The sequence below is a fragment of the Falco naumanni genome, chromosome 14 (assembly GCF_017639655.2).
Source record: "Falco naumanni isolate bFalNau1 chromosome 14, bFalNau1.pat, whole genome shotgun sequence".
NCBI classification, from domain to species: Eukaryota; Metazoa; Chordata; class Aves; order Falconiformes; family Falconidae; genus Falco; species Falco naumanni.
This window is the reverse complement of record NC_054067.1, coordinates 9244028-9259524: the sequence shown is the minus strand read 5'-3', so window position 1 is coordinate 9259524 and position 15497 is coordinate 9244028. Positions and strand designations below refer to the sequence as shown.

The 15497-nt window shown below is 45.6% G+C and overlaps 1 protein-coding gene across 2 annotated transcripts in view; it reads left to right on the top strand.

Moving 5' to 3' along the window:
* The first annotated feature begins 4811 nt into the window (after positions 1-4811).
* Positions 4812-15497, top strand: part of MAMLD1 (mastermind like domain containing 1) — an 83448-nt gene continuing 72762 nt past the window's right edge. For both annotated transcript variants that reach the window (XM_040614617.1, XM_040614616.1), the window contains exon 1: positions 4812-5081. In XM_040614617.1, coding sequence (XP_040470551.1) covers positions 5028-5081 — 54 coding nt within the window. In that variant the 5' untranslated portion in view covers positions 4812-5027. The remainder of the gene's footprint in view (positions 5082-15497) is intronic.

Genomic DNA, 15497 nt, shown 5'->3' with positions numbered 1-15497 from the left:
GATGCTAATAGTGTAACGGGTTTCAGAAATTGAGATTTTGCATGCATTAGAAATTTCATCGCCGATATATTATCGTGTGCTATGGGGTAAGTACCAAAGGGCACAAGCCCTCCTGGCTCTGAGCATCACCCAGTTACAGATGGTCTATGATTAGAAAGAAACTTGCTAAGAAACTTGCACCGCTACCTGCAATTTGTCCTGCAATTGCTCAGTAAAGGTTTCTATTCCATCTTCTGAAGCACCAGCTATTGTCTGTGATCAGAGACAAGATACCAAGTTAGCTAGATCACTGGTCTGATCTAGCATAAGAAATGCAATCCTGACCAGTCAAACTGAAGGTTTCTCTAGCCCAATACCTGCGCCTGAAAGTGGCTGCTACTAGATCCTTAGGGAAGAACCTGCTGTGTACACGAGGCGCGGATAGAGTCCTGCCTCTCCTTGTACCGCCTGCCAGCTTCCAGCATTTAGTGGTTCAGAACCGGAGGTCGTGTCCAGACCTTCGTGTTAAATAGCCACTGACGAATTTGCCCTCCATAAGTACTTCAAATCCCTTTTGAACCTATTTATTCTAAAATGGCCATCCATGGTAATGATCTCCACAGTTTAATTAAGTGCTTTTTGAAAATGGATATCACTGATATCCCAAAGAAAAATACTGGTTAGGTGCACCTTTGGTCTGATGGGAATTCTTCTGTTCTTATTTAATTACACTGACTTGCGATTATGGCACAGTTGTCTTCATTCCTTTAAAGGAAACACAGATAGATTTGTGCGGGTTTTCTATAATTTTCTATCAGAGGAGTATTTAATCTTTTGTATATTCTACCTTATCATCTTGTTTATATTTAATGTAATAATTATCTTTGCTGTGGAACAGAGTTGTCCACATCCCAGTTTACACATCTCTTCCTTGAATTTTGTTCATGCTCATGTGCTAAGGGTTTGTGTTTGGGGTAGAATAAAACTTATGTTTTAGCTTATGAAGACTTGTGTATAGCTGCTGCAGTTCATGAGAATTTGCTCCCCAGGAGCTTTGCTTTGCGTTTTAGCTCCAAACAAGCATAGGCTCAACAGTATTTCAGCCAAAGCCATTGATTTCACATGATTTCAGGTCAAAAACCTGCAAGTGGCAAGTATCACATGATTCCATCCATCTGGTTCTGGGTCGCTGACAAATTCGCGAATCCTTCAGTGAACCTGTGGTGAATCTTTGCACCGCTCAGTTGCTGCTTCCCTTCAGTGTGCAAGATGTGCTGCGGAGCAGCCCTTGTCTGCTCGGACTTCTGTTGCCCTCACTGATGTCAGGAACAACCAGAGGCCAGCTGGGAGTCTGGCACAGTTCTCCTGGGAGAACAGAGTCCCAGCATCAAGGTTACCTGGACACTCAGCTTTAGCGTGCTTAGTTCACAGCAACCTGAAAGAAGCAAATCTTTTCTGTAGCCTTTGGCCACCTGGTATTGGCGGTGCCTGTTGCTCACACGACTCACGAAGATTGTGTGCAATCCTTTCACTTGGCGAACATAATGTTGGGCAGTTATTTAACACACTGCAACTTTCCAGCTAACAGTTCTCCTTAGGTGAAAAGACACTGCTTTTTCAAAAACTGCGGAGTGCAGGACAAGCACTGGTCCTGTTTAGGGTTTGGTGTTTACTTTTTTTTCCCCAGAAAAGATACACTTCAGTGCACTCTTCTCTTCAGTTTGTTCTTTTTTTAGATACAGTTACAACTTCTCAGCTCTCAGGACTCTGGCTTTTGAGTAAGACAGCCCAATTTGGAACGAAATTATGCTAGATCTGTAAATAAACAAAGCAAATTATATTTTCTATGGATATTAAGGATACTAAGTGAAATATGGCAAACTCTTGTAAAATCAATAAAGAACAGGAGTAATACCAGCCAGTCAGGCCTGGGTTTGATGCCCAGCCTTGGGGGACCATTTGCGGTACTAGGGTACATTTTGAGAAGTCTCAGCCTGTGGCCATAATAACAGCCTTGATGCCCTTAGAATTGCCTGTTTTCTTCTGAATCCCACAACTCACCTTTTCAAAATAAGACAGAAGCACAATAATAAGATAGTCTGCAATTTGCTTAGGTTAGGCCTAACCTAGGAAGATAAAATACTGCCCTGAAGAAGCCAATGAAAGTTTTGCCACTGATTCCAGAGCAGCCAGGGATTCCCCCAGGTCAGCTGTAGTAAACATGCCTAAAGAAAGGGCTCATAATTTAATCACCAAAGACCAAAATTGCAACCCTGAAATCCCCTGCTTAGCCATTACCCATCGCTGAAAATCAGTGATCACTGCAAGGGTCTTATTTTTTTGTTAAATGCTCATGCTGCCCAGAATTAGGCTTCTGCATACACCCAAACCTCTTCTTGTTGTGACACGGTTGAGCATCCCAGCACGTACCTTACAGCTTTGCCTGATCAGCCCAGAGCACCACGCTTGGCAGCATGGGGACCCTTGGCACAGGACTGCCGGAGTGAAATCCAGACCTCCAGACCTTGTGCAGCTTGAGCCAGTTGGTTTGAAAAAGAAAATGTTGCCACAAATCTCTTGTGGACTAACCAGTGGATTAAAGTACTTGTCTCAATTTGATTTCCATCTGGGAGCGTATCCCACCTTGCAGAGGAGAATACAAACCTCTGTCTGGCAAGCAGATCACCTTGACAACTAAAGACAGCAGCATCTTTCCTGCTGCGTGAGGAGGCACAGACAGGACTCCTATACACCCTGTTCATGTCAGCTTCCTTCTGGGGAAGTCCTTTGGTCTAGTTTTATGAAGTAAGCAAAGCAACTAACAATCTTGAGGAAATATTGCCATTTGTCAGGAACTTGAGGTACCTGGCAAGAGTCATGAATGACATTGTTTGTCCAAAACTGCTGGACAAATGGCTGCTGTGCACTGTAGGTGCCACATAGCAAACCTGCTGTGGACCTACCATTGCATTCATCATCTGATCACAGTGTTCTCAGTAGGTCCAGTGTAGCTAGAGAACGTGGAAACCCCTGTGTGTCCCACGTGTTTCATACACCCATATTTTAGTCCAAAAAACTCCGGGCAGAAAGATGAGAGCCCTTACACACACGCATATATCTCCAGGGAAGGGTTCCAGACATTGCATACTGGGCAGACAGCAGCACCTCCTTGCAGGTGGAACTTAATTCCTGCATGACAAATGCATCTCTTCACTGAGCTTGCTCATTGTGTTGGCTCTTTTGGATCCCATGTGCAGCTCTAATGCTGTGTTTGAGCCCCAGCACCTCAGGCAGGGTTGTAGATTCAATATGGGTATCCCAACAAACCCGAACATCAGGTGTCAATATGCCTCCTCTTAGACACTAAAACATTTTGAGATACAGCCCTCAGAGTCTGTAGAATTCAAGGTGTTCACACCCTCACAGTTTATTATTGTTATGCTTCTTTTTTTTTTTTCAGTCGATAAAAGAGATTGAAGTAATTTGAAATAATATAGAAGGCAAAATCAGTAGAAAAGCAAACCCATAAACTTCCAAACAATGCAAACTGAAGTAACACAAATACTTCTCAGGGGAGTAGGGCCATTGTTAGAGTAGTCACAGGAAAGCTAGAGGCTTCAGCAAAGGTGAAAACAAATATTTATCTGTTGATGAACTGATATGCCTGATATTTATTAACCCAGAGTACAAAGATGGGTTTGGTCTATAAGTTAACTGCAAGTTGAAGATGACTGCTGTCTGAGAAACTTTCAGGGAAGTGAGGCCAGATTCTGGCTCCATTTGTATGTGTTTGGTCACAATAATTGGGTTTTATTCAAATGACTTTTTTCTTAATTTTATAAAGCGTAATTTACTAATATCACTGGTTTATGAATTATTTAAAAAATAGACATTTTATTAGAAATGGTGCTGTCTTCTGCATCTCATCCATTGAGCTGGCGTACAGGTTTCTAGCATCTAAAATGTATTGGGACAGGAGTAACAACTGTACTGAGTTAGCAAGGTAAATAAATGAAATTATAGCAGCAATTATTTGTGGCCCCAGTGTGCTCTCCTAGCTGCCTGCAGTGTGCTCTTCTCCGTCCTTTCTGCACAAGCCAAGAGGAGATCTGAATAGGTTCTCAGCTTTCAGTTGATGGTGTGTCAAAATTAATATTCAGAGATTGCAGCTTGTAACAAGCACATTTATAGTCGTGTGAGAAGCGTGTGGTTTTATGGGAGCTCTCTATTCAGAATTGTATCTGTCTTCAAAAATATATCTACATAGCATAAAGGGTGAAAATGAAACAACTCTACTGTTTCCTTCTTGGTAACCTGGGTTCACCTGTGTGAGATGAATTTAACCCTTTTATGAGTGGTAAGACTGATGAATATCATACGGTGATGGCATAAAGAGACAGGGAACTGCACTTTTTAAGAATAACTCAAACCTTTACACTTCATGCCTCGGACTCTCTTTTCAGTGATTTGTACACTCCGATTTGGAAAAAAAAAACCCTAATTATCCATTAATTGGCAGTATCTTTTCGAGCTACCATACTTTCGTACTAAATGAACTTGAAGCTCTACAAAGAAGGCACTAAACGCGCTAAGCAGCTTTTTGCGTGTTAAAATGCTGTGCATGGGTGGCATGATTTTCGCCTTCACGCACAGAGAAAAAATATTAAATCCTTGGATCTGTGAGGTTTCCAGTTTCTAAAGAAAATGGTACTGCCCCTTTAAGCCTGGAGCCGCGAGCGTGCGTGTGTGTGTGTGTGTGTGTGTGTGTGTGTGTGTGTGTCTCCTCCTCTTTGAGTGACACAGCACTTAGATATGCCTATCAGTAACTTAAACCCCACAAACTCCACCTTCTAAGTGAGGAAGCTGTGGGTTGATGGAAATGTAGTGAGCAGATTGAGACAGACAGTGAATCATTAGCAAACTGCAACGCCAGGATGAACTTGTCTGGAACCTAAAAGGAGAAAACAGTCTCGGGAGTCCTTCGCGGTGCTGGGTTTTGCTAAATACAGCCAAAGTGGATCTAAAAGCCGGTTGATCCCCAGTCCAAGATGCTGCTGGTTTCCCAGCGGGTAGAAGCACCACGCATGGAGCCGCATATTCCAGTAAGTAGCATTTGAAATCGATCTGGACTGGAAAAGTCGGAGTTGATTTAAAAGGACTCTCAGAGCCCCGGCACGGTGCTCGCCCGGACCCGGTGCGGCTGCGGCCGCCGCTCTCCGCCGGGGCTGTAAAGTTTGCAGCCGCGGTTCAAGAAAGTGCCGGGCGGGTACCGGCGGTGCCCCGGCCCGGGGGGACAGCGCACCGGGGGGGATTCGCCCTCCCTTCTGCGGAGAGCCGGTGTCAATCGCGAGAGAGGAGGGAGGGGGTCCGTGGGCTTGAAAATGGTGGTGAGCGAGGTGATCCCGGGGCGGTGCGGGCTCCGGCGCGGCGGCGGGGCAGCCGGTGCGCGGCGGCGGCGAGAACGGCGGCGGGCGGCGGGCAGCTCCCGGGGAAGGGGGGCGCCCCGGCCAGCCCCGTCCGCGGCGGGGGACGCTCCGTGCGGTTTGGTGTCAGCGCCCGTGTGGCGGGGGATGTGGACGCCGCTGGTCTCGACGGGGGCGAAGAGCTGGCGGGGCTGGGGAAGTGCCGGTGCGGCCCGTGCCCCCCTGCGAGCGGCCGGGCGCGCTCGGCCCCTCGCTTGGGGGGGTGCGGGGGGTCTGTGTGTGCATTTAAACTTAGACCGAGCAGGCAGGGAAGGATAAACCCATCAGCGCAAGGGGACTGACTCCTCCGGGAAGGTGTCACACGTAGAAGGGCTAGTGCTGTTCTGTATTAATTTTTTTTCCCCAATAACTCCTGGTATTTGTGTTGGCAGCGGCGTGCTGGGTTTTTTTCGGGAGTCTGAAGCGCACGTTACATAGGCAGGATTTTGAACAAAAGGCTTCGCCGAGCCCAGAAGGAGCCCTCGGTTGTTCCTGAAAAGAGCGCAGATCCCGGCTTTCAGCCGCCGTTCGGCGGGGCTGCGTGCGCGCTGCTCGGCACGGGAATAGCCCAGAAGTGAGGGACGGTGCGAACGCGGCGCGTTTGCCACTCTCTCCGAGACTATACGTGTATTTGAAATAAAATGCATGCTGACTCACGATTTAAACTGTTTTGGTTTCTCATCCTGTGATTAAGATCGGGGTTTAGAGCAATTGCAGGGTAAACAAGGCGTTCGCTGACTGGGTCCCACGTCTCTAAGGCAGGGGCTGCCCCTCTCCCCAGTCAATAGGCGATCCCTCCTCCGGTCCCTCCTCCGCCGCCTCCCCGGCCTGTTGCTCGGCCCGGGGGAGCGCCGGGGCCGCGGGCACCGCGGCTTTTGTTCGGGGCTGGCTGGCGGGAGGTTGTCACCAGGGTGACTCGGAGGGATCCCGGGGAGAAAGGCCGTTCCTTGGAAGAAGACGGGCTTTAGTTTCCTTTCACCCCCCCCCCCCCCCCCCCCCCCGCCCCCCGCCCCCCCCCCCCCCCCCCCGCAACAATAAATTAAAAGGCTGCTTTTGTTTTCTGCGGTGCTCCCGGCGGGGGGAGGCGGCGGAGCCCGGGGCTGTGCAGCGGGGGCCGGGAGGGGCCGCGGCCGCTGCCCGGCGCGGTGGGCTGGGCAGCCTCTCCGGTGCAGCTGCGGGCGGCCGGGCTCTCCCGTCGGAAGCCGGTGAGCCTCCAGGGCACCGACCGCTAGTGGGGAGCCTCCTGGCACGGGCGCTGCACGAAAAGCCAGCCTGCCTCCTCCTCCTCCTCCTCCGGCACCGGGGGGGGGGACCCCGCAGTCCCTCCCCCGACCCGCCAGCGGGGGATTAACTGCGTCTGGCCCCTTCCCCGAGCCGGGGGCGGAGGCGTCGGGCTCCCCCCCGCCGCCGCTCCGGCCGCCTCCCGCTGCCGTGCGGCCGCCCCGGCTCGGGGGGAGGGGTGTGGGAGCGCCGGGAGGGGCGAAGTACTCCCCCTGTTATATAATGTGAGTGTTTCCCTGCTTAGCCCTGTAATCCCTGGGTAATGCCTAGTGCCCGTGCCCGTGCCCCTGGGGGAAGGGGGGGCCGGGCAGAGGGGGGCTGCCCCTCCCGGAGCTCCCCCTCTGGGCCGAGCTGATGGGGCAATAAAGCTGCTGATGTGCGAGATGGACCATATGGTGCCTCCAGGCGCGGGGGAGCCGGAACGGCCTTGAACCTGCCGGACCCAGCAGCTGTTTGCTGCACCCACCCCGGGCGGGGGGCACCGGGGCATCCCCCGGATAAACGGGGCCCTCGCGCCTCCTCCGCGGCGGCAGCGGCGTTTCCCCGCCGCCCCCGAGCCGGGCCACCCGCCGGGGCTGCATTTGTGAGCGATCCCGTGCGAGGGGCTGCGGGCGGCACCGAGCGGGCGGGGGCCGCGCTCCCAGTCGCGGGCGGACGGGAGCGGTTGGAGCAAGTTACATGCTGGAACCTAAAAAAGCAGCGATCTAGTTCTGTCACTGACCATTTTCAGTTCTCTCTCCCAGCCATATGTTGGGGGGGGGGGGGAGGGGGAATAAAAAAAAAAAAAAGCAATTTGGGAAAGATGCTCTCAGCTGAAGGGAGGAGGTGGGCTGAGGGAGCGAGATACAAGGAAATTCCATGTTAGGAAAGCATTAGCAAGGGGTGACTTCTAATGTTTTCCTGCCACTGACGTTGACAGTGACACACATGTGTGGGTTGAAATTGGAACGTCACTGAGTTTTTAAACTCAACCAGGAAATAGTCTGTTGCTCGGGGATAAAAAACAAATAGTGTATATTGTAAGGCAGGTAACACGCAGTTAACAGCTCCTCTCCACTGAAAAGCTGTTTAACGTTTAGAATCGAGCAGTTCAAATTTAATTTAGCTTTTTATTTTCAGCGGTGGTGGGTTTTTTCTAAACTTGAGGGTTTTTCACCTCTATTTTTAATCCTTTTAACTAATACTTCAGAATCAGAAAAGCAAATATTGACAGGGCTTCACTTTTAGTCCCTTGTAAACTAAGTAGTTCAAACCTGCAAAGTCTGGATTTTTTTAAAGTTAGGGTAGTAGTTAAAGGATTTGGGGGGGATTCATAATTACAGGAGGCAGTTACATTTTTTTTTACTTCTTTTGTATGGCTTCCTGTTAGACAGGTAGAAGCATTTTATGAATACAATGTGTTTGGTTTGGGTTTTTTTTGCTGACCTTGTTACAAATGTTTCGGTGTGGGAGCGTTCAGAGATTTAGCACGGGCTTAGGGAGCTATTGTGCCTGATGCTTTCTGAACATACGGGAAGATTTACAGCAAGAGCCCGTGATCCAAGGTGTCAGGCTGACACTCTTGCCCTGACTTACATGGTCTCTAACCTGCCTGGATGCAACTGTAGGATGAGGATCGACCTAGGTACTGGCTTCATGAGAGAGGCAAAAGTTAGGAAGGCAGAAGGTAACACAAGGGCAAGTATAACAGTAAGTAAAACCCCTGAGTCGTCCTGTAGGTTAAGTACAGTGCAACTCACTGGTTCCCAGTCATTTAATCAATAAATGTTCTATGTTACTTGTTACTCTGATGAAAGTCGCCTTAAAATAACTTTTATGAGTACATAGCCATGGGAAAGTGAAGTAAATCTTGCAGAAGCTGTGACAAATGGATTTATCCAAACTGGGGGATGGAGTAGTAGAAGGTTGTCTGAGCTTCTTAAAGAGGGAAAAAGGCAGGATCCCCAGGTTTTCATTGTTCCCCTGTGCTGACTCTTTCTAAGTGTCAGCGTTTTCCAGCATTTGGGCGAAGGTGACTATAAGTTACGATTCATTAGTAATTGGTATGGTCTCCAAATAAAGATAGTTAAATCAGTTTAAATGATGCTGGCGCCTCTCCAAGGAACCCTCTTTATATCTGACACATTTGCCGCTCACTTCTTTTAAGGAACAATTAATATTGTACACTGCTATTTTTTTCCTCTACAGGAAGAGCAGTAGTGTAACTCATTACAAAGACTCTACCTGATGTTCCAGTTTGACTTGCTATGTTTAAAAAAAAAAAATTAAAAAAAAAATCTTCTGAACTGAAGCAGAAGACGCTTTGCATTGAACTGTTTTATATCAATATTGATTTTTTAAGGGGGTTTGTGTTATAAAGAGGGAGCTTTTATCCCCCTGAGCTCTTTGGCAATTATCTTCCTGCCATAAATGTTGATACGCACATAATGGATGTAACTAAAAAATCTCCTTATCCCAGCAGAAAAGGCTGACTGTTTGTTGGAGCAGAGAGAATGCTGAGAGTGTGAATAGACAAACCCATATGTCGCTGGTGAGAGAGATAAATGATGGACGAACAGGAGTTGGTTACTATGGATCAGCACAATAAACCAATTCCCATCATACACCTCTCTTAATAATATACCAGTTTCAATGCCATTGACGGGTAACCTAGGTAGCACCAGTCAACTGTAAGTTTTTCAACTGTTCTTTTATACATCTCAAAGAACAGTTGGGACTGTTCTAATTTTTTCAGATGTTGAGTGCTAAAATTATGCAGAACTTCCTTCCTTGCCAGTAATTTTGAAGGGGAACTTTAGAGAATTGCTGTAAAATGCCAAATGTGCATGATACCGTTGTGTACTCATAGTAAGTTTTGTTTTCTGCAGCCGTGAAAGGGGTGCACTCAAAAAGGCAATTGCTTAATAAATATGTGAAGAAACTGTGTAGGCGTTTAGTGCTACCCTCATTAGTGGTGTTTGAGATTAGACCGGATATTGGAAGATACTGGAGTATCGTTTTAAGTTAAAATAGCAGAAGAACAATGCTGTTTTATTTAAAAACAAACAAACCAGCCCTGCAGAATAGGCAGTGATCAATAACACAGTTTTAACTTTCTGTAGCCCATTTCAAGGCTGCCAGCAGCTGAAGGGAAACTTTGCAAAACAGTTTGTGCTTGCATCACGGTCTCCTTCCCATGTTCTTTATTATTGCTGCTAGCGCTTTGCACAGAAAATTGAAGTCTTTGTCAGTTAAAGGTTTCACTTTATGTCTTTGTCTTCTGGTAGATATTTTTCATTGCAGTTGCTGTGGACCGGCCTGTTAGCTCTGTTCAAAATGAAAGTATATCTCAGGGTGACAGTGTAAGCAGGGCTTATGGCTCTTAGGATATGACACCATGGGTTTCGAAGTCACCAGTTGAGCTACCAGAGAGCAATGTCGTCAGAGAGGGATAACTGGCAAATGCAAATGAGCTATGAAGAGTCTTTATTCCACTTAGGAAGCTTCCTCACTAAAAATAATCTACGTTTTTTAAATGAAAGGAAATGTATTATGAAGTCATTACTTTCCTTCAAGAGGAAAATGCTTATTTTGTGCAGTATTTACTTGCAAAGTTGCAGTAGCTCTTTTTAGACCCGTTTACTTTGGTGTGCATCTAGGATGAACTGAAAGGTGTTTGTTTGGCCAGGTGGTAGGAGGGAGAGCACACCAGTCTTTCTCCTGTCAGGGCCAGCCTAGCAGTCCTTTTTCATTTTATGTTAGATGAGGCTTAGATTTGATCCCAGAATTAAGGGCTCAAGGATCAGGCCCTTGAGTAGGGAAGGGGGGGTGTTATGTGCCCCCCACCCAGCTCCCTCTGGCCTGTTGGAGGAAGTGAAATGGAAACGAAGCAGGGCAAAGGACTCTGCCTCTGCAGGCTGGCTATCAGCTGGCTCTTGGCTCCTGCGGAGGAACGGTTGTGCCCACAGGGTAGAGCAGGGCAAAGAGCCCTGGGTTTCCTTCCTCCCCTCCCAGCCAGGCAGCCCAGCCAGCTGGACTGGCCGGGGGACACAGGCTGTGCCCTGGGAACTTGTGGCCAGTGGCGGTTCCCGTGGGGCGCAGCATGGCTGATGGAGGGGGATGTGGGATTTCTTATGGCTCTTTACTCCTAGCACTGCCTTGTCATTGCCAGGGGCCATTGGTAAGCGCTGACCTGACAAAGGGCTGCTGCTGAGGGGGGTGGGTGCACCCCGGGCCTCGGGCAGGGGCTGGGGCAGCCCAGAACAGCTCCTTGGGAGTGGGTGGCCGGGCTCGGGAGGAGGGAACGAGGCTTCATTGTCATGCCCTGTCCAAAGGAAGGCATCGTATCGTGACTTGTTGAAATCCGCTCGGCTTTTCCCTGCAAGGGACTTGGCAGTTTTATTGATAAAGAAGTGTTACATAAGTACCCCATCAGGCATGTCCTAATTTGTTAATAATTGATGATCTGGGTAGTAGAGAAATACCAGTGGTGTTAATGCACTCCCACGCTGATCTGCAATCTCTGAGCCCCCTGTTCTCCCTTTAATTGTAATACAGGCCTCTCCTTTTTTTTTTTTTTTTTTTTTTTTAATTTTTCTTTCCAATTTACCTGGTGATCCAACTGCAGGTGCCCATTGTGCCTTCCCGTTCCGGCAGGGACAGCTGGGGGCTCAGCCTGGCGCAGACATGATATAGATTACCTCTGCAGGGGAGGGTGTTAACCACCTTATTGTTTCACCCCATGTCAGGCAGCCTATTGAGTGGCATCAGCGTCAGCCCGGGGGAAGCCGATTTTTTGCACTTTCCACCATTGGAAGTCAGGTGTAAGTTGAGTGGGACGAACGTGGTGGTGCATCTGCAGTTTCTGCACCAGGATTTGTCAGCGCAGGGAAGCCAGGGCACTTTGTGCACAGGACAGAGCAAGCATCTTTCAGTTTCTCCCCTCCTGTAAACAGGCTGTATTTGCATGGATTGAAAAATCAGCTATTTTTTATCGTGCCACAGCTAAAAGAGGTCGGAAAAAACATTTACTTTTGTTGTCACACACGAAAAAGAAATACTTGCTGGTTATCATCAATGTGATCTGGCTGCCTCTTTTGTCTTGGACTGTTTTTTCTTTTGCATTTCTGTGGAAGTTTCTTTTTCTGTAGAAGTAAATACCCCAGAACTCTGAACAGGTTTGGGAGTTAAACCTACCCAAGACATACTTATTTATTGTTTTCAGAATAACACAGCACATTTACTCTGTTGTGGGCGATGAAATCCATTACCTGCATTAAAATCAGAAGCAGCAAGGTAGCTTTCTAGTTATGTTGTGAAATAGAATGCTATTGTTCGCTTTTATTAACGTCTCGAGGTTGATTATACGGCGGTTAGAAGCCTGTTCTGCTGTGCAAAAGACTGTCTTTAATTTCAAGTGGTTGATCCTGATCAGGCAGTTAGAGTGGCTGCAGCAACAATTGCTTGGAGCTCTAAATCACGTTTGTCACAAGATCTGCCTGGTAGTATTGGCTGCTTGAAGACTTACTCCAACTTTTCCGCGTTAGCCTTTGGTTGGATTGCAGTGGTAAGGGGCTTGCCAATCTTGCCTGCTCTTTGTGCCTAATTCCGAAAGACTGGCAAGCTTTATGCTATGTTTTCTGAAGAGGGCCCAGCTTTACTAAGCTGCCTGTCTGTCAGGGATTAATTTAACCTCTAATTACTACATTTTCTTCACAGTTTGCTGCACATGAGCGTGTTATAACAAAAGCACAAAGAAGTATGTCATTTTATTTAGCCACTACTCTGAAATTAATTTAGGGGGTATAGAGTCAGATCTGACACACTTGGTGTTAAAATAATTGTGCTGGCATTAGAATTAAAGTACATAATCTTGTTGTTTCTAATGATACAACAATACTAGTGTAAATAGTGTTGTTAACTTGTTAGTCATAGCCACAGTAAGAGAAACGATATCTAGTTACAGAGAAATACTCAAACAAGCATGGCAGTAAAAGTTTCCCAAAAATAATTTGTGCTTTACCCAAAATAATGCATGGTTTCTGCTTGATTCCCTTCTACCATTTGGGTTTAAGATTACATGTCTAACAGTAGTTTGTTATTTTTCTGAAAAGGTCTTCCAAATTGCAATAAACAATACTTAGGATGAAAGTTGGGTTTCTTCTAGCCTGGATAATGATTTTTGAATTTTATATATATATTTATTTTTTTTTCTTTTTTTTAAACACGCGACGTCTTGGGAACAGTATAAAAGGCCATATGTCCTCTTTTGCCTGCTCACACCGACATCAGCGATGCCGCAGTTCACGTTATATTGAGAGCAGCATGTAGTCTTGGAGGAAGGGAATGAATCTGTTTCTGTTATGAAACACAGGCTGACTTTCTTCTATTCCAGGTCTGTGCTCTGTAATATTTACAGCAAAGGTTATTCTTTCCTTTGGGAAGGTTTGGATTAGGAAATGCAGCCTATCTACACTATAGGTAAATGTAGTTGAAAGAACTGTTGTTGTTACATAAGAAATTTGCAGTAACTGTTTCTTCATTCTGCCCCGTGTCCTTTCCCTCTGAGCAGGCTCGTTTGGAATGACTTTGAACATGTAATTTCTCACACAGGGTTGGATCTGCAAAATCGTGGATTAGGAACTGCTGATTTTTTTTTCTACTGGAAACAGAAGATTGGTTGTATATTTTTGTGTCATGCATTCAAGCTATAAAGCATGGGCCCAGCTCTGTAATTCTCCTTCAGTAAAAACTGTAACTGCATTTGATGGGAAACTTCCCCCAAAGATTCCCCAAGGTCAGATAGGACACGGTTACAGAGTCAAGTCTTGTAGTCCCTTTCTCAAAAGGAGAATTAATGTGGCATCGTTATCCTGGCTTGTGACAACAGTGACACAGGATTGCCAAAAAGACTAATGGAAGGAGGTGGATGATTGATTCTCTTTACAGTAGTAGATCAGGTTATTTCTCTGAATTCTTTCCTCAGTTCTCCCAATTCCCAAACTGTAACCAGTTACTGTAATTATTTACTGTAATTACTTCCAATCTACAAGTAAATTGAACATAAATTAAGATCAGCTGATGTAAGGGATGGGTGGTTCAGTGAGCTGACAGCAAGGCATGGAGGTGCTTTTGCTGATCAGTGCTTACACAGGATGGCTGTTTGATAGCTGCATGGAGTGAGTGGTAAGTGCCTGCTCTTAATTTTTGTGGATAGGTGTTTTCATGTAACAGTTTGAAGATTTCCTAAGGCAGAAGCCAAGCCCAAACAATGCCTACTTTAATTTCAGAACTGTCAATATTATTTTTTTCAAAGGGTCTGAATATCTGCAGGCCTTCAGAGGTGGAGGCAGGTTGCGGAGTAAATAGTTCCCAGGTTCTTACTTGGTGTCTTTACCCCAGACAAAACCAGCACGCTTGTCTGTTGTAAACAGACCTTCATGCTAAGTATCCTTAACTGGTTAAATATATTGTAAATTATAAGTGCTTGTTAGTAGCTGAGGTCTTTAGGGACTTTGTACATAGTTGGAAATTATATTCAAAATAAAGACAGGTACATCTTACTCTAAGCCCCCCTCAGTGTGAATGATAGTTTTATTTCTTTGCTTTGGCTATAATGCGAACGCAGGTGGATTCCCACCCACACACACACCCATCCCCCTGCCATCACTTCATAGCATCTTCCTTTTTGCTGAAACTTCAGAATTTGATATAGGGGGAAAGAAAATATTTAAAGACAAAAATGACATTACTCTCAGGCATGTAGTTTAATGTTTCATTCTCCATCTTAGATCTTCATAGGTTACATTTTGGACAAAAGTAAACAAATGAATATTTTACAAAGACATTTGTCTTACACAGTTCCACTCACACATGAGAAGCTTTTCCCCATATGTTAGTATGTAACATTTAGTATGGAAACATTTCCATTAGTTTAAGCATAATTATGCAACACTAATTTCATGTGGCTATCAGAATTGATACTGAGCATAATCTCATTTTACTTTGACTAGTTACTTAAAGTCTTACCAGGATTTTCACAATTCCAAATTTATATAGGGAAATAATTTCTGAATTAATCCGATATTTCAGTAACCTAGTAGATCATGCTGATGGTCAGGTACTTTTAAGGACTTCACTTTTCCTGTTCTTTTTACTTACTTTCTTTCTTAATTAACTGTGTTGATTTAAATAAAGTCACACAGACTGAAAAAAACCCAAGTGTTTACAATCTTGCAGTCAAAAATACAGGCAAAAGGTTTTGGTCTCTGACTGCCAAACGGTGACTCATTAAAAAGGAATTTTTGTTCCTCCCTTTTCAAAGGGTTACTCACTACAAGCAGTAAATATCTAGTTTTGATGCTACTGCATTGAAATGCCTGACATTGTTGGTGTATTAAGTCCAAACTCTGTAAGATTATTTGGTCACAGGCTCCACAACGTTTTATTTTGTTGTTTTTCTTGATGGGGAAAAAAAAAAACCAAACTGTTGGGGGATTTTCCCCAAGCTTTACTCTTGTCAGTTTGGAGTTCAGTCTAAAATGAAATATGTTAGGATTTTAATAACAGAGGACCCTTTCCATACTTTAAGCAGTGGGTCATTCAAATTATTTTTAAACACATAGGACTATGCAAGTGCTGATTTCTTTCTAATTTTGCATTGGGTAACATTAGACAAGGACATTGGAATTCGTTTAAATAAAAAAAAAAAAAAATCTTTGTTTTCCACATCAAGGGTTGTATGCTAAGCATTTTCTAATATTGCACTGCATAAAGCTGAAAACAGATTGTATTGAA